The 24,764-nt window shown below is 46.6% G+C and overlaps 7 protein-coding genes and 1 non-coding gene across 8 annotated transcripts; 2 read left to right on the forward strand and 6 right to left on the reverse strand.

The window, feature by feature from the left end:
- Positions 1–215: 215 nt before the first annotated feature.
- On the reverse strand, positions 216–3,760 carry GGS22DRAFT_166111 (copper amine oxidase 1). The gene is made up of 2 exons (XM_047961791.1): positions 1,253–3,760; positions 216–1,123 (listed from the first exon to the last, which is right to left on the reverse strand). Exons 1-2 carry the CDS (start codon positions 3,208–3,210, stop codon positions 811–813), a joined length of 2,271 nt encoding a protein of 756 aa, XP_047817628.1. The 5' UTR covers positions 3,211–3,760; the 3' UTR covers positions 216–810.
- A 2,089-nt stretch (positions 3,761–5,849) lies between these two features.
- On the reverse strand, positions 5,850–8,478 carry GGS22DRAFT_26125 (Na+/solute symporter). The gene is made up of 3 exons (XM_047966626.1): positions 8,119–8,478; positions 7,760–8,043; positions 5,850–7,695 (listed from the first exon to the last, which is right to left on the reverse strand). The coding sequence occupies exons 1-3, from the start codon at positions 8,206–8,208 to the stop codon at positions 5,991–5,993; spliced, it is 2,079 nt and encodes a 692-aa protein (XP_047817629.1). The 5' UTR covers positions 8,209–8,478; the 3' UTR covers positions 5,850–5,990.
- Positions 8,479–9,738: 1,260 nt separating this feature from the next.
- Positions 9,739–9,812, forward strand: GGS22DRAFT_t87. The gene has a single exon. It is a non-coding gene; the product is annotated as a tRNA-Val (tRNA).
- A 740-nt stretch (positions 9,813–10,552) lies between these two features.
- Positions 10,553–13,120, reverse strand: GGS22DRAFT_180426 (uncharacterized protein; the record flags this gene model as incomplete). The annotated part of the gene is made up of 5 exons (XM_047963768.1): positions 10,553–12,208; positions 12,392–12,675; positions 12,734–12,845; positions 12,912–13,056; positions 13,104–13,120. 5 exons carry the CDS (start codon positions 13,118–13,120, stop codon positions 10,553–10,555), a joined length of 2,214 nt encoding a protein of 737 aa, XP_047817630.1.
- A 1,132-nt stretch (positions 13,121–14,252) lies between these two features.
- On the forward strand, positions 14,253–15,423 carry GGS22DRAFT_166118 (glutathione S-transferase). Its single transcript, XM_047961792.1, has 3 exons — positions 14,253–14,485; positions 14,545–14,567; positions 14,631–15,423. The coding sequence occupies exons 1-3, from the start codon at positions 14,443–14,445 to the stop codon at positions 15,333–15,335; spliced, it is 771 nt and encodes a 256-aa protein (XP_047817631.1). The 5' UTR covers positions 14,253–14,442; the 3' UTR covers positions 15,336–15,423.
- Positions 15,424–16,054: 631 nt separating this feature from the next.
- On the reverse strand, positions 16,055–18,388 carry GGS22DRAFT_26151 (MFS general substrate transporter). The gene is made up of 5 exons (XM_047966628.1): positions 18,006–18,388; positions 17,519–17,953; positions 16,817–17,464; positions 16,483–16,758; positions 16,055–16,426 (listed from the first exon to the last, which is right to left on the reverse strand). The coding sequence occupies exons 1-5, from the start codon at positions 18,216–18,218 to the stop codon at positions 16,286–16,288; spliced, it is 1,713 nt and encodes a 570-aa protein (XP_047817632.1). The 5' UTR covers positions 18,219–18,388; the 3' UTR covers positions 16,055–16,285.
- A 774-nt stretch (positions 18,389–19,162) lies between these two features.
- Positions 19,163–21,073, reverse strand: GGS22DRAFT_26156 (cytochrome P450). Its single transcript, XM_047966629.1, has 2 exons — positions 20,221–21,073; positions 19,163–20,160 (listed from the first exon to the last, which is right to left on the reverse strand). Exons 1-2 carry the CDS (start codon positions 20,876–20,878, stop codon positions 19,241–19,243), a joined length of 1,578 nt encoding a protein of 525 aa, XP_047817633.1. The 5' UTR covers positions 20,879–21,073; the 3' UTR covers positions 19,163–19,240.
- Positions 21,074–21,865: 792 nt separating this feature from the next.
- GGS22DRAFT_166123 (uncharacterized protein) lies at positions 21,866–24,034 on the reverse strand. The gene is made up of 4 exons (XM_047961793.1): positions 23,949–24,034; positions 23,179–23,898; positions 22,667–23,114; positions 21,866–22,606 (listed from the first exon to the last, which is right to left on the reverse strand). The coding sequence occupies exons 2-4, from the start codon at positions 23,452–23,454 to the stop codon at positions 22,218–22,220; spliced, it is 1,113 nt and encodes a 370-aa protein (XP_047817634.1). The 5' UTR covers positions 23,455–23,898; positions 23,949–24,034; the 3' UTR covers positions 21,866–22,217.
- Between the last annotated feature and the right edge of the window lie 730 nt (positions 24,035–24,764).

Below are 24,764 nucleotides of genomic sequence, written 5' to 3' on the forward strand. Positions count from 1 at the left end.
GGGGGCAAGCACGTTATAGTGCGGGGTGTGATTTATGATGCTATGGGCAGCTGCATGGGCAATGCGAGATACCTAGGTCGGAGCTGGGCACCTTCCGTGAGCTCGTAGGTTTACCTAGGTCTACTAAGTGTAGGTGCTACAATTTCTAAGTGGAATTTTCGCCTGTTCAACTTCAATGAGCGAGTCAGTCATAAGGCATCATATATTCTTATAACTCAGGTTATAGTAACTTCTTGCTATGTATTTGCAAAGGCCCATTCAAATTCAAATGTAGGTATTTTTCGGATAATAATGTTTGGCTGATAGGGACTAAAGACTAGTGCTCTTGTATAACGCAAACATCCCTAGCCGTCTTCCGTATTTGCTTCTTTAGGGGCTTGAGACATACATCCAATATTTGGGCGCCCGCTCAGAACCCTCTAGAAAGAACCAAACAACATGCATACATTATCCGACACTTCTCTGTCCCAACTGTCTGTCTGTCTCTCCGTCTACCAGATGCCCGAAAACTAGGTAGGTACCTAGACCTAGAGAACCTCTTCTCCGTAAACCATGCACGGCCAGTCTAGATCCTGTATTGTAGCGAAGGTCTTGATCTCGTCCGGTGTAGGAAGTAAACACAATTAAGTTTCGCTACTTCTGTCCCGTTACATTTCGTTTCGTTTCTCATGAAAAAGGGGGGCTCTCGTGCGCAATAAAAAGTCTATCACCGACTTGAAAATAAAAATAGGTAAAATAAAAAGAAATCGGTATCCGCGCAATAATCAAAAGAAGTTTCCAAACACCTAGGTAGATATGGGGGAAACTTCACTAATCCTTCTTCCAGCTAAGCAAGTTAGACAGCGTAGAAGAGAGTCGCCTCTTCTCCTTGACAGGAATATCGTTAGGGTCGATATCGGGGCCGGAGCCCTGAAGATGCGACGCGGGGTTGCGCTGGACCGTGCTATCAGTCTGGAGGCTAGGGGTGCTGCAGCAGCAGGTGCTAGAGCCGTTCTCAGCCACCTTCTCGCCGTAGCAGGGCACGAGCACGCTGGTCTCGTTCTTGGTGCTAGGGATGTCGAGCGCCGGGTTGCTGGTGAAGAAATCCGCCGGCCGGAGGTGGAACTGGTGGATTTCGACAGGCCTGCATGGTCAGATGCGTTAGTTACTAGATTCTGCCTCGAAAGATTTTTACATAATAGAATAGAATAGGTAGAAGCGAGGGAAAAAGGGAAGGGGAAAAGAGGGAAAAAATGGAGGGGACCGTGCTTACATCACAGGCCAATCTTCAACCCGCGGGTTATGCGTAAGACCGAAAACGCTCCAGACAACAGGCGTGCTCTTCTTCCCACCATTCGCCGTCGCCGTCTCATCCACGCCCTCACCATCAACGAACCAATCTCCTCTCTCGACCATAGTCTTAACGCCGCCTTCTTCGAAATGCGCCTGGTTCGTAAACTCTCCCGCAGCCCAGAGCTCGCCGTCCCTGTGTCCGGTGAACCAGAGGTGGTGTCTGGCGAACGGTGCGCGGGCCGCCTGCACGCTCTTCTCGTCCGCGAGGAGGAGCTGGGTCGGACTAGGCACGAGCTTATATCCCACATTCTTACCACTGATACTATTCTTCTTAACCGGGTTCTCCAAGCGCACGACCCTGTTAAGCTTAGGCTCGGCGTCCTCGAAGCCAGCACGCTCGACGCGACGGCGACGGACTTCGTACCCGTTGCCATAGGGGTTGGTTTCTGGGTTCATGGGGATGGGGTGGCTTTCCTCGAGCACGACGGCGGTGTCGGTCTCGTACGAGTCCATGGCGGGGTCGATGCGGACAGCGAAGATGTGTTGGTGGTTCTGCGCCAATACTCCCGGGTTCACGATGTTGCCGTACGCTGACGTCTTACCCTCGTCGATTGGTACCACGCTGACAATACCCGTGGCGCGTGTCTCGAACGTGATACCTCCTGCTGTGTCCAGCTTATACGCGAACACGTATTCGTAGTTAGCTAGCGTAGCAACGAATTGCACGACTAGCTCGCGCATGCGGGTCACCACCGCGCGATTTGTACGGAAGTTGGTGTGCTTCCAGCCGATGCCGTTATCCTGCTCGTGCAAGCAGATGACGTTCTTCGCCAAGTCCGGCTTTCCCTCTGGATCTGTCATCACCGAGTCGAAGTAGTGGATCGCACCTAGACAGTCGCATCCTAGCTTAAGGTTATTGGCTGCACGTCCAATACCACCGTCGCCAAAGTCGAAGGCTTGCTTGCGGTGGAACGGTGGGCGCGGGTCGCCGTACGGGACGGTCATTTCGGAGAAAGACAATCGATACATCACAGGACGGTTGTCATAGCACACATCATGAAGCACAGCGCCTTCTCGGAGCGTGAACCCGACGCGGAATCGCCACTTCTGCCACTCTACCAAATTGTCGCCGTGGACCTTGAAGGACGCACCCTCAGGCTGGGTGATATTGATGGGTTTCATGTCAGTGCGGAAAGGTATGTCCAATAGTTCCGGCACGTATTCTGCCGAGCTATTGTTCCCGAAGAGTGGCTTGGGAGTGCTTGAAATAGCTTCTGGATATAGACTGTCACCACGTCCTCCAGTAGCGAGGCGGTCCACTCTCACCAGCTTTTTCGTAGCGACATCCATAATTGGAATTATGGGTAGAGGGTAAGCATAGTGATTTGAGTCGATATTGTTTTTAGATGAATCTCGGGCGTAAACCAGACCCTGCATAGTACGAGGAATGTCCTCATCAGGGTCTGGGCCGCCATATGGCCACGGATCTATCGTAATAGCAAAATTCTCTGGTATAGTGAACTCTTCCAGAGCCGACTTGAATAAGTCCGATGAGACGCAGGCTTCTTGGAATTTGCCGAACTCCTGCGAAGTGAAGCTGGTCTGGCAACGAAACTCATGCTCCTTAATGCTTGGAATGGTGCCAGCGTTGATGTCGACAACCGTTTCATGAAGCTGGGCTTTACCATCCTTGATGACGTCGTACATTAGATGGACCTCTCTGGGCGGGATGGACTCAGGCACCCGACCTTCATGTTCGGCGGCGAGAAAGACGGTTAGATCTTCCCTCTTTGGCTCGTTAAAGATAGCCGAGCGAAAGAAAAAAGCGACACCATCGCCACCTTGAGCCTTGATGACGATATCCCGAGCTTTGGACAGCTCGTCGGGAGTGAGGGGTCGAAGGGGGTGAGGTATAGTAGATATTTTATCGGCCGCCATGATGTCTGGAATTTCTCGTTGTGATACTTTTTCCAATTCTCCTTTTTGGGGATCTTGCTTGGCTTATATATGTATTCTCGGTGTCGAGCTAGTTGTCTATCTTGGTAGATATCAAGTAGGCTACCTATTATCTAAGGTGACAAAGACGGAGGCTAGTCCACGATAAGGGGGTTGCTAGGGGTTGCTAAAGATGGCTAGGGGTTTGCTAGGAACGTGGTTGATAATATTACTAATTCGACTAGATAACAAGGCAGATGAACCCCAGCCCGAGCTCTACCCAATTTATATACCTTACCCTGGAAATCTGGAAATCCGGAAGGGCTCGGGCACAATCAGGAATAGATAGTGATTGGATGCTAAGTACGGCTAGTCTAAGGAGGAGATATGCAAGTATGTGCAAGTAGGCGTATGTGATCTTCAGTCGGGTTCGGTACCCTGACGAACAGGCATTGTCTTAGATCAGAAGACCGTCACCCGGACCGGGAACGGTGCAACGGTACAGGCGGTGCGGGCGAGGGTGGGGTAGTAGGGGGTAGTAAGGGTAGTAGGGGTTGTAGGGGTTGTAGGGGTAGTAAGATGTTGTAGGGGTTAAAAAAGAGGGTTAGGGGGCTAGGGAGTTAGATAATCATCTTTATTTGGTCTCATACGTTGATGTCGATATGCAACTTCCATCCATGCTGCCATATCTCTTCACTCATTCGTACTTACCTTCAATTGAAGTGGGGTCGATCGGACTTTTTCCTCGCTCGACCTTGCCCAAACTTAACCCAAGGCACCAAGGTCCCAAGCTTTACCTAGTTCACCCTCTTTTTATTTCTTGAGGTAAGTAGTAACCTGCGTGACGTTCACCGGGTCCTTCTGATAAAGCCCGATAGCCTGATACGTTATCATTAGGAAGCTATAAGCGTCAGAAGCTCTCATTTGGGAAAGTCCTTGCGAACTTCTTAATTCTCCTCTCACATTGTCCATCGCCCCATTGCCGGCATCCCGCTTAGATCGGTTGACAGTGATGGTCTATGGACTCTAATGGACCTACCTAATATTCGCCAAGCCGCCTTGGCCTTTGAAATTTAAGTTTTCCAGCAGATGGGCGAGTCGCACATGGCGACAATCTGCATTGGAGATCAAACGCGGAACGCAACCTACTTACCGGTAGTTTAGAAGACTACTTAATTAGGTATTCATACGCTACCACCGTGGTCCAAATCACGTAGGCCTCCCACGCATCACCCACCTTCTTAACCCACCAACCCACCAAATCCACCAAATCCACCAAACCCCTCCAACCCCTCCAACGACCAAGCCACCCCCCAGGGAACACGAGGGAACCAGCAAGGGCCGAAGATGGAGGGAGGCGGATTCGTAGATTTGACTGCCGAGTCCGCCCGATTCAGGCTTGCACGCTGGGAAATGCTGGGAAAAGCCGGGTTGACTTACCAATGATCGACCCCTAATGCATTTCGACCCCAGCTTATCACCATGTATTCAGCCGCATGTGTGCGTAGGTGTATGTGTGCGACCATCCAGACAGCGACGGCCATCCAGGGACGTATAGACCGAGACGTGTATTATGCATGGTCTCCATTGCAGACAGCCCATATATAAGGTGCATGATATATCACGCATTTTCTACATCTCAGGTACCGTCCGTACTTGCGACGAGTCAGTTTTGGAGTAATCATTACCTATGGGCGTCGAACTCATCATGAGGGAATAGCTGCTGCCGTCGCCTCGGTACCAAGCTCCAAACCTCCCAAGCCTCCAACAGACGTCGGACTTTTGTCTGACGCGCTGAACCACCCCCCCGAAATGTGTAAAAGATTATTCCATCGCGAAATCCGTGTGGTTGTACTCGTCAGGATTCGGCCGTCGCAAACGTGATTGGTGTGAGTGCGTGCCTATCTCGACAGCTGACAGCTACCAGTTACCTAAGACACCACGATGATACCGTCTCCTATCCGGCCGTGGTAGAGTGTGTTAGGAATATGTAGCCGACGAGGGAACCTAGAGCCATGGGAGGCTCTGCCTTCGTTGCAGACGCGCGTGTTGCTAGACCACTTCCTAATCCAGCAATAGACCACGTTGCGGAGTACCTACATGATTACCCCAGGGTAGGGTCCAAGGGTCTAAGGGCCCCATTAGTGGGATGCAGGGTGGCTTTAAAGCTGCAAGTATACTGGAAGTCGCCGAGACATACGTCGCAATAGGACTATTCCGCTTTTTCCGATTCTTGGAATCTTCATCCGCCCGCGGAAACTCCTTCGGCACGTACTCATTCTAAGTAGGCAGGGGACTTTTGGGTTTAGTTGGTGGGATGTGGGATAGTTGATGGGATGGCCGATGGGATGACGGATGGGATTGTGGATGAATATTAATCGTGAGACTGTAGGACTCGGTCGTGATGCTACTGGGTTTGAATGAAATGATGTGGAAATGAGGGGAATTTGGGGGGGCCTAGAAGAGGGGGCGCTTTCTATGGCATAAATGCCGTCCTTCATCTCACGTTACGTGCAGCCAGATAAGACAAACGACTCGAATATTGCGAATAGCGGCGGGCGATTATACTAAACTGGCTACTCGAAGTTTTGCTAAATAGGTCATATTTTGCGAAAAATGACTAGCTCACAGATTATTTGGACGAGGAAGATTGTTGAAGTTATTAGATAAACAATTGACAAACACCAACTAATCTCACTCCCAGCTATATATAAAGGGTATCTTTTTTCCACAAATCACTCCAAAATCACAAACACTTCTCTACAAAATAGCATCTCCTCTCTCTACTCCTTTTCACTCGTCTCCGTCTTAGGCGGCTCGTTTACCACCGGGGGCGTCTCTTCCCCTGACGCCGCCTTGCCGTCGATAGCCACCGCTTCGTTTTCTGCATGAATGGCCTTAATGTGCTTCTTGCCTGACAAATCAAGGACGATGGCCTTGAATGTCCTCGCAAGAGTCTGCCGTCCTTCATAAACGGGGAACAGTCCAACAGCGCCAAGAGAGCAGAAGATCCAGATAATGCCTACGGTGACCCAGCCTGTGAAGAAAGGCTTGGAGAACACGTAGCTGCTGCCGTACATGGGGAAGGGCCACAGAATCAGGAAGGCGAGCGTTAGTCCCACAGTTGTCCATTTGGAGATTTTGCTAGCGCGCATCAGTTTTGACTGCTCATCAGCGAATTCGTTTGCTGTCTCCTCGTGTCCGCCAACTGTCTGCTCTAGATCCACGCCCGCCGTGGTGGCGAGGTCGTGGTCGTCACCCCTACGAATGGCCATCATCGACTTCCAGTCGTAATTGTCCATTCCGAAAATGAGGGTAAAGATGGGAATGAGAACAAGAGGGGAAAGGAGTGCGACAACGTTTCCTGCAAGCATAGGGTTGTTAGAGCCCGTGCATGCCACGTCCAAAGAACCGCATTCCTTCCTAGCAGTGACGAGCCACGCGATCAAGGCAAAGGCGAGTCCAAAGATCGGAGATAGAGATGCGGCCCACTTGTTCTGTCCCTTCCAAACCAAGGTCAAGGTCGCAGGTATCACGGCCGATGAAATGATGCAGCCCATCATTAGATAAAGGTAGCCCATTGAAATCCCTGCATAATAGAGACCAACGGAGAACGAGGAGATGAACAGGGCATATAACACAACCACAACATGAGACATATAGATTAGGCGCCGACCGCTGGCATCTGGCTTGAAGTAAGTTCGGTAGAGATCGTAAGTCGCGATAGAAGAAACGGCGATCAGTTCCGACGAAGTGGCCGAAGTAACAGCCATGAAGATAATAAGAAGCGTCGCGACCGCACCCCCTTTTCCTAGCAGAGCAACGGCGGCGTATGGCAGCACAAGTCCAGCTGATACATCCGCCTCAGACATACGGTTAGGGTACGTCGGAAATGCCGGGGTCCCTTCGAGGGCTATGGCAGATAGACCCATGGTGGTAGCAGTCAACCAAGGAATTGCAAACCAACTAAGACCACCGATAATGTAACCAGGGAGGGCATGGACAGGCGAGGCAGCGATAGCCTTGTTGTAGTATCCGTTGTCGAGGAACACAGTTCCGAAGTTACCAACAATGTTGATCACGAAGAAAATGACACCTTCTTTCGAGCGCATAGTCAAGTAACTGCCTTCGGCATTTCCTTCAACCGGATGATTGAAAGCAGCTTCGACGAGCAGATCATAAACAGCCGATGGGGAACCAAGTCTGTCAGACGAGGCATAGGCAGTCAATGAAAAGATGATAATGATAACGAGTAGGATGAAGGTGTGGATCCAATCAGTCAAGATCGTCGCCTTCAAGCCACCGACCATGGTGTACGCGATGACGCCGACGGGAAGAAGGTATATAGCCGCGATAGTGTGCATTCCAGTGAGAGCGCTCACTGTTGCCGCACCACCAACAACCAACATAAGACTGACGAGTATATTGGTTACAAGACCAAATACCATAAAGACGATGTGGGCGATTGTTCCATAGCGAGCCTTGATTCTGTGCATGCTGTGAGCTTCGGGTTCATCGTTAGGTACAGTTACGGTCAGCGTAATGAACTTACACCTCGAGGAATGTATGCGCATTGGGGGCGCGTCGCTTTAGCTCAATGGCTAATGTCGCAAAAAGAAGAATCTGAACAGTTGCTCCAGACGCGTACCAAAAGGGGCCAGAAACACCATATCTGTAACAGACACCAGAACTTTGTAGAAGCGTAGCAGCCCATGTCCATGAAGAAACAACAGCAGATCCGACCAAGCCACTCTTCACTGTGCGACCGGCAGTAGTAAACATTTCGGAAGTCTGGAGTTCTGAATTATATCGCTTGAGGATAAAGGTAACTAGGATCTAATATCATAATGAGTAAGTGACCATCGCGACCAAGCTATAGCAATTTGTGTAGGTGGACGAGGCGTGACTTACCATTCCGAGGGCAAATGCAAAGCCCAAGCCGAGAACGATGCCATATCCGACACCCTGATCCAAGGGCGCGGCGATCGTCGTTTCTGCCATCTTGCCTTTCTGCTATAGTGAAAACTTCAGACTGTGAAGTTACCGACTAAAAGAATTGTTGATTAGGCGAGGCTAGAGTAACACGACCGTAACACACCAACCTGGAAGGCAAGGGACTGGCGGGGGTTATATACCTAGACGCATGTATGGGCGCTCATCTTATGTATAATATATATTTTGCTTATCAGTAAGATACCTAGCTCTGCGCTCGAGGCTCTCCATACAAACCCCAGGTTGGACGAGATTGGCGTTCTGATATCGCTGGCTTTGTGCCGAACCAACCCCCGCATGCAGGGTCTTACCTAGAACCATGATGTCTCATTGAACATGGCAATTCTTGATAAGTGAACCTATCACGTTCCAGGCCAGACGGCTGGTAGCGTCAAGGTATTACTGCAGTGAGATCCATTGCAACTCTCGGAACTGTAATTTCTCATCAAGAAGAGCCTTAAAGCTTTGATTTTGAGTTTAGTCAACTTATTCCCGAAAGCTTGGGTAAGGACTTGCTTGATAGACTTCCACAGTGACAACTCATGTGGCTTACACGCGAGGCATCGCACAAGCTGTAAGCTGCAAATACCTAGACCAATAGCTTGACCATGGAAGCATACTCGCACGAAAGGATCCGAGCTGTAGGTATGGAAGTAGGTATTCTCTATACCCACAACATACCAAGATGATAAGAGTTGCAAATAGAATTGCAAGGTCAAATCCAAGACAAAAGGAAACCAGGGTCGAGAGGGTAGAGATCAACGAGGTTGTAAATCCGTGACCCCCATGAACGTGTAAGCGGAAACTTATCAGAAAGGGATTGACCAATCACAGAACTTACATTTTAGTCGACGAGATAAGAAAACTGTGGAGAAATCTAATATTCCGCGACCAGGGCAACCATCTGGCAGGGACCAAGGCAACCAGGCTTTCAACGTTAAACTTTGTTTTTATTAAACTTTTTTTCTATCTTGTGTCATAGAAGGTGAGACAGGAAACAAATTTGTCCGATTGGATAATCTCAAACAGAATCTTTGAGTAAATGCCGGGGATACTGGATTTACGTCAGAGTGTTTCGTTCTGATTCAACTTATCGGTCTCCTGTCTTTCCCTCTTGCTCAGCAGGATCGATTGATGCGATTAGCTCGATACCACGTTATGATATGGCAAGCTTTTCATTGGAAATTAAGTTTGTTAATATCCGTATCTCTCGTAATTTCATACGAGATCAACAACATGAAGCTAAAGTCATTAGTCCATTCCTAGCATTATTATCTTCTACATGTGAAAAATCTTATATTAACCAGCACGTGTTTGGATTCAATATGGTAATCCTGGATCATCCGAGGAGATAAAAAAGACTCCACAATACCACCCAATTATACTCAAATAGGTAAGAGCCGTGAATCATTAAGCAAACGATAGAGAATGCAGCCTCTCATTGGACATACCATTCATGCATCCCACACTTTGTACGTTCATACTTATTGCTTCTTAAGTCTAGTACTTTCATCATCAGATGAGTCATCATGATGCATTGGTTTCGTGGTGTAGTTGGTTATCACGTCAGTCTAACACACTGAAGGTCTCCAGTTCGAGCCTGGACGAAATCATATTTTTTCCATTTCACGCATCGTGAGCCATCCCTTTCACTTCGGTTTGTTGGCTTTTTTTTTTCTAAGTTAAGCTAGCTATCATGTAAATACAATCGGATTGATAGAGACTATTCAACCCATCAACCTTGTTACACGTGTCTGCTCATCGCCTCAGATATAATATTTTCTATTTGCATGATCCCTCCATCTCTATCTTGGTAATCTACCTAGTGACCCTCTTTTATCGTATCCTTTCTTCCCTTCGAGTTCAAATGATCTCAAGCTGAATTTGGGATGTAATGTCCGAAATTCGTAGACACCACCTATCATCGCATATTTTACCTTGAGGGTTCCAGTCCATAAGGTCCTGTTTTTTGATAACTCTGGGAACAGGGCACACAAAGGGCCTCATCTGTATGTATACCGTGTTATCAGCAGTGAAAGTAGTGTTGAGTTCCTCGCGACAGGGGTAATTGTCATTACTTCACAAAGTAAATTCCTATGAATATCACTTAGGTAGCTAACAAGGCAAGGAGGTCATTGATAATAAGGACTTCAAAACTTCATGAGGAAAAGGAGAGTTCAAAGATATGTAGTTGGACAAGAGCTATCGAGGTACATGTAATGGATCAATAGCACTATCCAAGCCAGAATAGAAAGCTCGTAGAAGTTTCTTGTTACTCTTGATACATGAATCATTGGATTACATACCTAGGTAGGTAGGTAGTTATCCAACAGTGGAAATCCATGCGTCATTTCTAATGAGTACGAGTGCCAACATCCTCTAGTACATATATCTGGCCATACAAGTCCGTCACATTGATAAATAGGCGCAATGCTTCCACCAACTCGCTACCTCCTAACTCCTCTTCCAGAAGTTTCATTGCCATATCTAGCCCGCGCCGCTCATATTCAGCGATCCATAACAGCTCTGCCTTAGCAGTGTCGTGTTTCCTCGGTGTATTCATTGTCTTTCCCGCATGAAAAAAAAACTCTGGGAAGTTCACCGAGTTGAGAGACGCCTCTTCGGCATCGCGCCGCACGGATCCAAGGTCATTGTACATGCGACATAGACTTGCGAGATGCCGGCATGTATCCTCGGCTAGATAGGCAGTACGCGCCGAGGCCAAGATTCCGCCATGGGCTTGGGATACTTGGGGCGACGCGGCGTAGACGAGGCAATTGAAGAAGATGAATGAAAAGGGACAGGATGTGTGGTCGGCGGAGGTACTGCGCACCCAATGATAAAAGGACCTTCCTGGTTTGCGGTATTGTAAGCGCGATGTTCTACGGGAATTCTCATTTCGGTTTCCTTGAGTGTAGAGACCGTTGGTATGCTTAGAGCACCACTGTGCAGAGAGGCGATGGTTATCTTCGGCGTGCGTTATGTGGGCAAGGAGGAACGTTTGCAGTTCGAAAGCCAATTGCCCCTGGAGGGTTTCGGGGCTTGACAATACTGCTGGGTGCTGGAGAATTTGTGCGGTAAACCGACGGAGCACAGTTCTGACACCCTCTATGGAGGGCGAGCCGTCTTCCTGGCCATGAAGCTGATTACTCTCCGTTGTTTCTGTTTCGTGATTGCCGTTAGAGACCTGGAAGCCATTTGGAGCCTGGGATATCGCATTGACTCCACTATGGCTATTGGTTGCTCCGTCGTGGGGATAGGGGCCATTTTTGGTCACAACTTGCCGGACAATGTTACGAATAACATCTAAATTGCCCTTGAAGTACCTTTCGACGATCCCTTCCATGTATTCATCCGCATGGAAGTTCAAGATGGATAGTACCATCATTTCATACAACACTAAGGGGCTAGCTTGACAGCCATCCAGCTGCGCGCAGATAAGCAAAGCAAGTGGTATGATAAACATGTACTTGTCCTTCCCTTTGGCTGTCCGAGGGAATATATTTGGTGGCTGGCGTTGAAGAGCCTGAATAGCAAAACTTGCCTGTATCTCGCAAACACGTAATAGATATGGCTCAACTTTAGAAAGTAGAGGTGTGCGTGCTAAGAGGTTGCTGCACTTTCTCATACCGAGCAATAGCTTGTCCACGATTAGGAATTCAGGACATCGGGACGAGGTTGGTTTCTCAGGTTGTACTGTTAACGGCAAGGTAACTAATGCAGAGAGACAGTACGCTTCGCTGAGCACACCTGAGCTATACGTTACCTTCTCTGTCCACAAATAATGGCCTTTGCCCCATTCGCTTCTGTTCGTGTGAAGGAATGATTTTCCTAAAGCTAGAGCAGCGATCATTTTACCCTTCTCGAGCTGTTGGACAAAGGGTAATTTTACCAACGATGATAAAGCCAAGACGCCGTAGGCTGTTACTTCGCAGATTCCGCCCCAAGAGCCATCCTTCCGTTGAGTGCGTAGTATTCGCATTAATATATGCAGAGATATCATGGATATCTCTTCGTGTAATCTAGGAGTGGTGTCGTAAACCCTTAGGGCTATATCGTAGTGTTGAAAAAGAAGTTCAAAGGCCCGAGCTAAGAGCATCATCCAATATAGCTCGTTTGAATGCTTCAAAGGCATGAGTTAGTATACCAAGGAACTCGAAGGCAATTAGGTAGGATATAGCACTAGTCTCACCCATTTTTCATTCACAACCCCCCTGAAGACCTCGTTTGTCAAGAATCGGGTGGCTTTGACTATCTGCGCCAAATGTTGAGCCCGATCTTCCCGTACCAAGAGAAGTATAAGCACATTGCAATTTGCGCTAAAACTTGGGTTACGTTCCCCTGGATATGTTATGAAATTGTCGCTGCTTTCGAACGCTCTGATGAGGCCTTCAATGTTGTTATCTTGTTGGCCGAGATAGTAGAGAGCTTTGAGTCCTCTGGCCGTGTCATCTGCATCGGGGAGTGTTCCTTGCGCTTTTTACTGATTATTAGTTGATCTACTGGACTGGGGAATCGGAACCAGATGTCTTACAGAACCCAAGAACACCTTTCTGTGTTCTAAGGGTTTCTTGAAGTAGGCGACAGAAGGCTGATGTCTCTGACTTGTCTATGGATACGCCAGCCGATGCTAACGTGCTGATAACCTAATGTTGGAAACACCCCCTTAAATATCAGTATCTGGTACGGGTGTGTATATGGTTTATACGCACCCAGCTAACTTCAAATATAGTTGTCGGCCATGCGCAGGGCACGCCGCCACTACCGAGATTATTCGGTCGATGTAGAACGTTCCTCAGATACAACTCAGCCTCATCGACCCAAGATGAGGTGTTCATTAAGTATGCAGCTGTAGAGCTATGATAGTGAGTAACAAGACCAAAGGATGTGGCATCGGAACATACGCTGGAGATGCCATCATCGACCCATTCGCGTCTCGCCAGTGATGAAGGGAATCAAAGTCGATATGGCCGATGAATGCCTCGAGGGAGTGATAGAGGGTAGATGGAGTCTGACACAGTGTCGAGAGCGGTAATCTTGCTAATTTAGCATCGCGTAGAGATCTCAAGACGCCAAGTTGTGGGAAAACAAAGGAGATGCCTTCTTGCTCAAGAAGATCCAAGAGCGAAACAACTAAGAGTTCAAAGCCCACTTGATCAGTCGAGTGCACGTCCCAGACATTCAACATCTGTCTCAAGGCTGCTTCAGCCTTCTGAATTCTAAATGATAAGTTGTGATTATCAGGCTTTATTTGCGAGTGTTTCTTCAATGAAAGTAATGCTGCAGCGGTGTTTAAAATGCCATCAGTGAGCGTAGCATAAGACTCCCAAGCGCCCGTGGGAAGCTGTTGGGCCAAGATAAAGTCAAAGCACTCTGTAAACAGCCACTCGCCATCCGGGCATGAAGCAGTAGGCTTCCGTATCATTGAGAGCCAGGCCGTATCATTGAGAGCCAGGCCGTATCATACACCGACGTTGACATGGTGCCGAAGCCTTCGCTCGTCGAGCACTGTGCTGCTAGATTAAAGAGGAGGGCTTTTGCTTGGTTAAGCAATGAAATATCCATGGCTTCTGACGAGGCTCTACCTCAAGAGTGTACGATAAAATTTACAGGATGAGGGGAGTGTAGATGGTCCTACCTAATGCTAGATTACTATACATTACGCCAACTAAACACTTATATCCAAGCAGCTCCCCCTGTATTCTCCTTTTCGGGGAGAAGTTATCGTGACCGGTCAGCCTACATTAGATACCTAGGTACCTACCTCCTCGAAATTGCTCACGTTGGAGATGTTTAGGATATGTAGGCAGAGGTTGGTGATGCACATTAATGTATCGACGTTCTAAGATTATTGTCACTTTCGGTGTATACATACGTACCAATATAAGTACCTAGGTAGTAACTGGTACCTACGTGTAGAAGTACCTGTAGGTTACCTTCCAGGAACGTACCTAGGTACACTACCTAGTAGGCTTATGACCTGTCATACTTACCTACATGTAGGTACCTAGGTACCTAGGGTAATACAACATTGAAGCAACAGATGCATATTAATAAAATTTCCCTTGCATTTAACAACTTCGTTTGTCTTTGTCTGGAAATGACCGCCTAGGATTAGGCTGTAGCCTGCCTTGAAAAAAAAAGAAATCAAGAATAAGAACTATCTTGTTGCCCAAGTTCGATTTATCAGCTTGGAGTTCAACATCTGCCACGATTCACACAAGACAGCCACTGCAGATCAAGATGGCAACCAACCCACCCAAGCCGATTCGCGTATGGATTACTCGTAAGTTCTCTCCCATATTGTTATTTTCGAGGTAGTGACGCTGACCACATGGCCTCCAGCTCCTGGACCTAACCCGTGGAAGGTAAACGATCACTGATGTTCCCTTTTCTCCCTACGAGCACAGATCGTGCTAAGTCTCTTGAAGGCCGTCTTCTTATTCGAAGAGCTTGGATTAAACTATGAGATCAAGTCCTTCCGCTTCGATGATGTCAAGAAGCCGCCATTCATCAACATCAACCCGAATGGCCGCGTCCCCGCGATTGAGGACCCCAATACAAACCTTACATTATGGGAGTCGGGCGCTATTTACCAGTACCTTATCGAGCAGTACGACACAGATAATCGTCTGTCATACATGTCCATCAACGAGAGACACCTATGCAATCAGTGGCTTCACTTCCAGATGAGCGGCCAGGGTCCCTATTGGGGCCAATGCGGTTGGTTCCAACATCTACACTCAGAGAAGATCCCATCGGCAGTTGAGCGTTACGCCAACGAGATCAAGCGTGTTCTCGGAGTGATCGAGGGTGTGCTAGCTGCTAAGCCCGCGAACGCTCAGTGGCTCGTCGGCGACAAGATGACGTTCGCTGACATGGCCTGGGCCCCCTGGAACTTTCGTCTCATCGAGGTGCTTGTGAAATCGTGGGATGAGGTGTGGGAAGGTTTTCCACACGTCCGCGCCTGGCATGAGAAGATGATTGAGCTCCCCTCGTGGAAACGGTGTATGGAGCATCGCGCGCGTCTCATGGATGAGCAGGGTCTTCAGTGGAATGGGGTTCCGAAGGGCATCGAGACTTTTACTGAGTATGAAAACAAGATTGCCGCCGGCGACGATACTACACCGAAGTAAATGGTTTACATCCTTTAGATATCGCGATGAGGCATAGTTAGTTGAATAGTACCTACGTATGATTAAATAAACTCGGTATGATCTATAACACACTGAGAGTCTGTTTTGGGGCATACATAAGTCAACTGAAACTTATGGGTTTATAGTGGGCCTTCAGCAGTAGACTTGTCTCCACTATAATTCTGCTGGTGGAGCGTCCCACAGTACCTAATTTCTCAGCCAATCAAATCTGTTTAAAAAATTTATGCTCATTGAATTTTCATAAGCACCTCTTGAGGTGTTTATTTCGACTTATTATTCATGTTTATAGCGCATTAAGCCCTAAAAGGCGCTATATTTATTAGGGCACATAGCGATAATATGCGCTATTATTACAGGGAGCTTACAGGCGTTAAAATATAGCGCATTTAGTAACTAAAACTGCCCTGTAATTACAGCGTGTATTGGTTAGGTACCTACCTAAGCAAAGTGATTGAGCTGTTCTGTTGATTGAACTGTTGATTGAACTGAACTGATGGAACTGTTAGAAGGTTTATGAAACTATTCATAACTTCGACGGGCCGACAACGTTGTGAATAGCTTCATGTAAATCTTCAGATAAGTCAGACCATAAACACAAAAGAGCTGATTAATACGGAGAATCGCGTTGATTGGTTTAAATACTAATGGAGAATGTTCCATAATTCAACCCGAATTCTGCAGACTTATGTACTACTTTTGTTCCAAATATTTATACGTACAAGTATCTACTTAAGTCTATCCCTTACATGTCCAGTCCGTCGGAAAATTAAGCGGGTAGAAGTAAGCCCCCTGTATTCAGGGGGTACATGTGTGGGTACTATCTTCGAACGAGTACTTGATCTTCCAATCAACAGAATATAATAATCATATCCTGCTTCTAAATTATCATTGTCTATAAAAGTTAACAGCCCTATTATTGTTGTCCTGTATCACACCGCATCATCTTGATCCGAGGTCATCTTTTCATTGCTATTTGTCGCAGGAGTCGGAGTTTGCTTGCTCTTTGTTGAGATCCATTTGCAGCCAAGTAGAATCAAGAATGTAAGAACTGGTGTTACTGCTGGGATGTACTGTCCGGAGTTAGCTTGCGTGTTCGGATACGAAGTTTTTGGGGAAGAGTGCTTACGAAAACTTGCGTGATAGACAAGCTATATTTCTGAATCACTGCCGGTAGATCAGAAGCACTCACAAGTGTCTGGATGTTAGTAACTCCAGAGTTAATGATCTCTTCCACTGTATCATTAGATACTATGGCCCCAAGATTCACTTGAAGTCGTTTCTGAAATAGGGTTTGTCCGATAGCCATAAAAATGGCACAGCTAGTTGAAATGATGGATAAAAGAGTAGAGGAACCAAGCGGGACAAGATCTTGCGGCAGTGAGGACTGCATCGCGATATGAGACTGGGAAACTAGATATTAGTAAAAGATCGTCGCAAACATAGGTATGTAGATGACCTACAAGATTAGTCGCTAATGAGTAGCCGATACCTCCGAAGATCTGGTATCCTACCCAATGGGCTCCGGAGATATCAGGGTAGATAGTTGTAAGTAGCCCACCGCCAATACAAACCATAGCTGCAGCGAAAAGCAGGAACGGGTTCCACCAACCCATTTGCGTGACCATCGCCGAGCCTATGAAAGCCGCAAGCACATCTGAAATTACCGTGGGAAAGAAGTTGATCCCACTGCTAATGGGGGAGGACCCCAAGACTCCTTGGAACCAAACCGGAAGATAGTAAATGATGATCTGAAATGGGCCATTGATAAAAAAGGAGGCAGTACACAGTAATGCCGGGTTTCGATTTATGGTGAATAGTCGCGGGGGAATCAGAGCGTCTTCTCCTTTCCAGTAGGTCCAACCCACGAAAAGAATCATGACTACGCCGAAGCCTACAAACAGGCCAATAACGACCGACGACGACCACGCATACTGAACGCCGCCCCACTGAAGTGCCAGCAGAAGCATAGAAACAGACCCTGCGAAAAAAGCGAAGCCAAGAATGTCAAGACTTTGCACCTTTTCCCATGCGGTCTTATCCTCGGTCTTTGTGCGCTTAATATGAACGAAGAGGAAGAATATGATGGCAGCAGCACCACCGATCGGTAACTATCATCCTCATCAACATTACTCCCCATTGCAGGGGGTGGGTTATGACCATACGTTGATATAGAAGCACCATCTCCAAGTAACATTCTGAGTTAGAGCGCCAGCTATGACAGGGCCTATAATACTCGCGATGGAAAACGTCGATCCCATGGCACCAGCCCACACCGCGCGTTTATGTAGTGGGATAATGGTGGTAATGATGGTAAACCCACCAGCGAGGACCCCTGAAGCCCCGAATCCGGTGACAACGCGACCGGCAATGAGAGCGCGTGAAGATGGCGATAACGCGCATACAAGACTGCCTAGCTCAAACACGAATAGGTAGACCAAATACGAAAGCTTCTTCGGGAACAATGTGTACGTCTTGCCAGCGAGGGGCTGGCTCGCGCACATGGCTACCATGAAGGCGGCGCTATACCAGCCGATGTCGCGCGTCGAGTTGAATTCGCTTGTGATGACGGGAACGGCCGTGGCAAGGAGATTGTAGTCCTAAAACTTTCAGCGAGAATGTTTCCCAGTCAACGCCGAGATCGAGTCTTACCAGCCCGATCAGAAAGGTGCAGAGACAGATCGATATGTGAATCAGGAGCAAGCGCACTCCCTGTACCTCGTTGGCGGGATCGATGTCTTCGCTGATGTCGGTTTTCGCGACACCCTGACTAAGAGATGGTGTTTGGCCCTTGGTTTCCGCTGTGACTGTGACGGGTACCACAACGGGAGGACTGCTAGAGTCCATGCTTCTCACGCTGCCCATGTTGCCTATGTTGTTGATGCTGTAGTGATGGTAATACTGTCATACTACATGAAGGTGGTGGGAGAGCTGAGGTCGAAGCGGAGGGCATCCATAAATTCGCTTGCAAAGATTTCGAGTTCAGAAATTGCCGACTCGTGGCCTTGCAGATTTGGATGAAATTTCCGAAGTCCATAATCAGGGGTTACACTACAGGCGGTAAAAGAATCGAGGCGTTGGTTATCACTTGAGGCTTTGTCGTCGCGATTAAACAACAGTACATACATGTAGGTATCTTTCAAGGCTGAGTACCTAGTACTTACTTTAGTATGTACCTACCTAGGTACCTATCTATTTCATAGACAAACTTTGATGCATCTCATGCAGTATGCATGCGGGTATGCGTGTAACGCTTATTGGACCCTTACCCCCTACCCTTACTGCCGTCATTCAACTACAAGAGCCTTATTGCTTTTTGATGTTGGAGCATGCTTCAAGGTTGCAATATAAGCCGCCAACGGTTTCATTTTCCTATCCGAATGCCAACATCCTACAAGGATATGGTATCTAGGTTCGATTCTTCATCCGTTAGAAGTGGCTGTTTTCATAGATAAGTAAATCTCGGTAAATCTCATTGGATAACTCAACCGGTTATCCACGTCAGATAATGCCGTTTACCTACGTGTAACAACCAAACGCCCTAAAGCCTTACACATCCAATGTTGTCTTTCAAGAAAAGGAAATAGTCGGTCCCGGACTGCTATGTTTATCTAGAACATGTTGTAAAATCACTTATGTTAGATCGCCCCACCACCCCGCTCATAACCTTAAATCTGCGGTCTGTGCGTTATTATACTAGACACTGTGCTGCCAGTACCGCTACCTACTAGGTAGTAGCCTAGCAAATACATCTTTTACTATTCTAACAATTTAGATTTATCAATATTTCAAAGGCGTGGCTGCGTGGCTGCATGGTTACACCAATAAAAACACCCACAATCTATCTCCCCAAAGTACCCACCCAGGGGTCTAGGGAATAACCTTGTTCAAAACGGGCACGCCCCTTTACTCTTCCGGCGTATAAGCATCTTATTCCAAGGCCAAGTAAAGAGAAATTCATGTACAGTGATATTCTTCGGCCGCTCAGCACCCGGCAAGAATTTGAATTCGTAATCAGTAAGTGCTTTGACAATGACCATTTTAACCACGACGCTTGCAAAGAAGCGACCCGGACAGGCTGTTTTGCCGTAGCCGAAGTTGAGAAAATTTAGCCCCGGAGACGAGAAGAGGTGATCATCAGTAGAGCCGGCCTCACTCTCACGCGCCGCGCGGTATGCACGCAGCCCGTCAAATGTCTCTGGGTTAGGAATCTTTGCCGGGTCATTCTCTATTGCATATACGGGCATGCAGGCATAGGTGCCGGCACGGATGTGCGTGCCGTCTTGAAAGGTGTACGACTCCTTGAACAGCCTCTTCATGCCTAGCGTGGTGGGGGGTGAAAGACGCTGAGACTCACGCATCACGCTGTCGAGCTTGCCTAGTGCATCGTACGGGTTGCCGTTATCATGCCAGCCACGTTCCACAACAGCCGCGATCTCATCCAGTAGTTCTACTTCTAGACCGGCGCCGGTTACGTCATAGAGCACGTTGACCATTCGCAGAAGAGTGGTGTGCACAGCTGCTAGGGCCACCATGACCAGTACGTGCCCCAAAGTATCCGCGCTGCGATCACGCCCCTTAGCGAGGCCGGTAAGCCAACTGAGTACGTTGAGATCCTCAACTTTGTCATCTTGCGGGTTCCAGGTACCCGCATTGTTCTTATCAAGAAGTTCCTGGATTTTAGGCGCCAAGAGCTTTTTGCCCTTACGAAGATGCCGCCAGCCCTCCCAATATGACGGGAGCAAGCGAGAAATAATGGGGTGCATCCATGTTGGAAAACAGCGCAGGACAACCACTGTTCTGAACACTGAGGGAAAAGTCAACTCGAGGTACAATGTTTCGGGGGCGTTTCATGGCCCGAGCTTACGATTTTCGGTGTACTCAACTGCGACGTGTAACCACTCTTTGTTATCACAGAACGCCGGTCCTACAATAACCTCGGCACCGACACGTGCGGAGATATATCTAAACGTATCGTAAGGATAGAACTCGGTCCAGTCCTCACTCTGTGGTATGTATTGAGAAAATGCTGCAGAGACCGCCTCCTCCATGCGTGGTAAGAGTAAAGGTAACCGCGGCGACAGCTTCCGCTGTACGATGGAGTGGTGAAGCCTATTCTCAAGAATCAAATCAATCCCCGTGAAGGAGCCCGTTAGGTCCTGGTTGAGCGCTGCTGTCGGCTCGGCAATGTGTGACGGTAGCCGGCTAACCTCCTCTAGTAGGGAGAGCGGCAAAACCATCATTTCACCCTCATTGCGGATCAGTTGGAACGCCGAGTTCTGGTTTTTCTCGTAACCCTCCTGTGAGAGCTCAGTTGCCTTCCAGGCATAAAGGAGGTTATGGATAAATTTAGGAGCATATGGAAATGGCTTTCCGACGAGAGGGTACTCCGCGTGCTTCCTAACAAGTTGTCTAGCTGACACTGCGTCCACTACGCAATAGGCGAGGAAGAGGAAAACTGAGACATAGCACAGATTCTCGACTGCGCCTCTCGATGGCGCTTCATTGAAAAAATGAAAATCCATGATAGCGAATATTGTCAGAATCTTGTTGCGTCGTAGGATCACTCCTTGATGAGCCGTCGGATTCTTAAAATAACGTATTGCGATGAAGGCAGCCTTACAGCGAGGAAATATTAACACTGTGCCTTGATATCACCCGTCTCCGTTGAAAACCCGGACCTTCATCCCTATCCGCGTATGTTGCTGTTCTCCGGTCTGGACCCTTGTATCGGGAGTATTATCACCTGCATGTAAGCGCTAGATTGACGGAGGTATGGAGCCGTTGGAGATGAGGCTTATTTGAAGTTAGGTACAAGGTAGGTAGGTAGGCTGCTTACGATAGGTAGTAGTTGGTTCCCCGGCATGTCGCGATAATGCATAGGTATGTGGGCAATTATAACAAAGCCTTGCTTTTCAAGATTGCAGCCTACATATGTGCTGCTTCAACGGAGTAGAATTAGGGCTGCTAAGGTCCTCGGAATTGCTCTTTCCAAGGAAAGTGAATATTAGCGAGAAGGGCGCTTGTGGCTGGCTGGCTGGCTTACGCCTCAAATCCCAGATGAGGTTTCAAGCATGCTCACCGGTATAGCAATGGATACGTACCTAAGTAGTGGCGGAGAGTCACTTGTAGGTTTTCCAATATTGCCTAGATACCTAATACCTACTAAGTATTCACAGCAGCCTGGTGCCTTGTTGATACCTAAGAAAGAAAAGTCATGTTGACAGCCAGTCGCTGTAATGCTTCTCAGTAAGCCAATCATAGGACTTAGTCCGTTAAGGTCTGCTAGAAGCTATAGGGATCCTGTTGGTTGCTAGCTCTAGGTAAGAGTACCTAGTTGTACTTAGTCGGGAACTCTTCGCGCAATATTGTCGTTGTTTCCATACCTTTTAGTTCCGCATCGTTCTAATCCTGGGAGTGATTTCCTATTTCAGCGCTAGGGCCGCAATTTTATTCGCTTAAGTGACTAAACCTTATATAGAGTTTGAACCTTACTCTTTTAGTAACTAGTGGGACTGGCCACCCTACCAAGACTTTTTAACTCAGGTACACATATTACGGAAAGGTCTAAGCTCGAGCCCTACCCTTTTTAAAACTATAGGTTTTTTAAAAATTCCTTCATACCTTTTACCCACCTACCAGCTACTCCAACCAACCAAAATACATTATATTAAAGCCATTTGCGTTGCAAGAAAGCGTTATAGCCCAGAAAATCATTCTGAAAAGAAACGTTACCCTCCAACCGTATCCTTATTATAATTTGAAATCGTTCTATCTACCCAGCGATTGACGCTGTGGTATAGATCCTGTTCTTCTAGTACCTTATACACCCGTAAAGACGTTGTAGAATACCTAGATAGGTACCTACTCTCTGTATACCAACACTTCGTTTGTGACAGAAATTTCATTTTGATGAATTGGCGGGACCATAGTCAGTGGTGCATCATCGCTGACTTTGCTGGATACCGATGCTTCCTGTTGTCTCTTGTCTGGCCAGTTCTCGAAATCCTGCAGCTCAACCTGTGACTCGGCTGCGTTGTTATCCCGTGGCACATTAGGAGCTGATCCCCGAGAACTCTTACGAGTATGGTTCGAGTTATTGCTTGCCAGACTCAAAATGCTTCGCACGCTGCGGACAATGGACTCGGGTGCACGACCTCCAGCTACCAAAGGTCCGTATGTGGGTAGGCATGAGGCTAGGATGGAGCAATTAGGCTCAAGCACCATGAAGATGTATTGTTTAGACTGGCTAGCTAGAAATCATCAACGTTAGATTACGTCCACGGTGAAGCCGATCAGGCGCTTGAACTTACCGACTTGATCTCTTGATGAGACTACCGAACGAATAGACTGGTCAAGTAACACGGTACGTACGATAGCGGCCACCACACAGAAGGCCCCAAGCCAGAAAATCAAAATTAGGGCAATCTTGCGCTCCGACTTCATATTGAGCCGTGATATCACTGGCAAGGGGAGACACAGGACAATAAGGTCCAGCGTGAAGCTGCTGGCCACCTGTCCGAGTCCTAGAGCTGTTGAGTCGAATCGAAAACGTACCGTAGTAAGAGGAAATGTGATAGGGTCGAGTTCGAGGAAGATAACAAAGAAAAAAACGAGGCACCAGAGACCAACGATGCCAATTGCTACCCACACGCATCTCTTAAATATCCGGGTCGAAAATATGCGCTTGTAGAAAATAAGTACAGCAATCTTGACTGCTGCGAGAGGGAATTGGACGTAACAAGACGAAATGAAAATCAACTGTATCCATCAATGACTGTAAGCGACCTCAAGCTTCAATTTTCAAACAGAAGTTGTCACATACCTCCAGGGAATATTCCGTTCCGGTGAGAAAATCGACATTGTAGTAATTGATTCCGGACTTAGCAGCATAGACCCAAACCAAGATACTAAGGACCAGAGTTAAGAACCAGGAGCCAATGACCCAATAGTCATCCGCATGAAGTGGCTGATGAGACTTCCGGTGGGCTAATATACGAAGCGCGACTGAGAGCGCCGATATAATTGGAAAGAGAATCGAGATGACGATTAAGCCAGTAGTGATAATAGAGGGATGGGGCGACGGCGGTAACTGATCCATGATCTCTATTGTTGTCAAACTTAATCTTGGGTATGATAGAGTAAAGATGCAGAGAAGGCTCGTGGTCAAGGTGAGGGGGGGGGTAGTCGCTATTTCTTACTGTCGCGATAAAATGGAGGCTCAATAGGTAGGTGAATAGGTACATACAATATGTCTTCGAACAGCAACGGGATGTGTAATACTAAGTCTCATGTAATAATATGCATAGAAACCTCCTACGACACCAATACACCCATTTTCTCTTTTGTGCGAGTCTAACTTTCGGTCAAGTCATTCATATTGATAGAGTGAAGCGTCTAGAGCCTTGTTGTCATTGTACCAGGCCATGATGCCTCTGCAGAGGGACCATAACGCTGCGACCTTGCATTAACTTGTGGAGGGTAGCTGCTACAGTTGGTTGCTTTGAGTGCAGCCCAATTTCCATCAAAGTGTGAGAATATATACATGTTGGAAGTTAGCTATGCCTCTGATTTGGTGATCATTTTCGATGTTACCTTCCATTGTTTGTCTTTAAATTGAATAAGTACCTACCTAGTACATACTTACTTACCTAGTACTTTGGTAAGCAGTTGGAGAAGCTGCTTGTCTAGCGCTACAAGTATTGGCTTATGACGCCTTTCCGCGCCTTCAATCCTGCGCTTTAATTAGGTGGGAAAAGGAGTAGGACGGCGGACCATAAGGACAAATCCGCCAACCCGCCAATTCAATTAATGTATTGAAAAGTATATTATATAAATATAGTGTATAATAAAAATACACTGTGTTTCGTAATTCAAGGATTAAAAGGCTTATAAATTATAATACGTATAAGTAAATATTTATTAAATAAATATAATAAGTTTTTTTATTTTTATAAAAATATTAAAAAAACAAGTATTTATTTAATAATATTATAATAATTATTAATTAAATTAAACTTTATTATATTTAAATATTTAATAAATAAATAAATATATAATTATTATTTATCGTAATATTAAAAATTATAATAATAAAAATAAATTAATTTAATTATTTTATTATATTATTTAAATTTTTAATTATATTAAAATAAGCGAAAATTTTTATATTTAAACGTAAAAAAAAAATAATTTAATATATTATTAATTTAAGTTTTAAATTATTATTAATTTAACGATTAATTAAGTAATTTTTCGAAAATAAGTAAATAAATAAAAAATATATTAAATATAAAAATAAAAAATTTTAATAATAACTTTTTAATAATAAAAAAAATAACTTTACGATTAACGAATAAAATATTAATTATTTAATGTTTTTTTTAAAAAATAAAACTTTATTTAATAAAG

The sequence above is a fragment of the Annulohypoxylon maeteangense genome, assembly GCF_022496945.1.
Source record: "Annulohypoxylon maeteangense strain CBS 123835 unplaced genomic scaffold GGS22scaffold_11, whole genome shotgun sequence".
NCBI classification, from domain to species: domain Eukaryota; kingdom Fungi; phylum Ascomycota; class Sordariomycetes; order Xylariales; family Hypoxylaceae; genus Annulohypoxylon; species Annulohypoxylon maeteangense.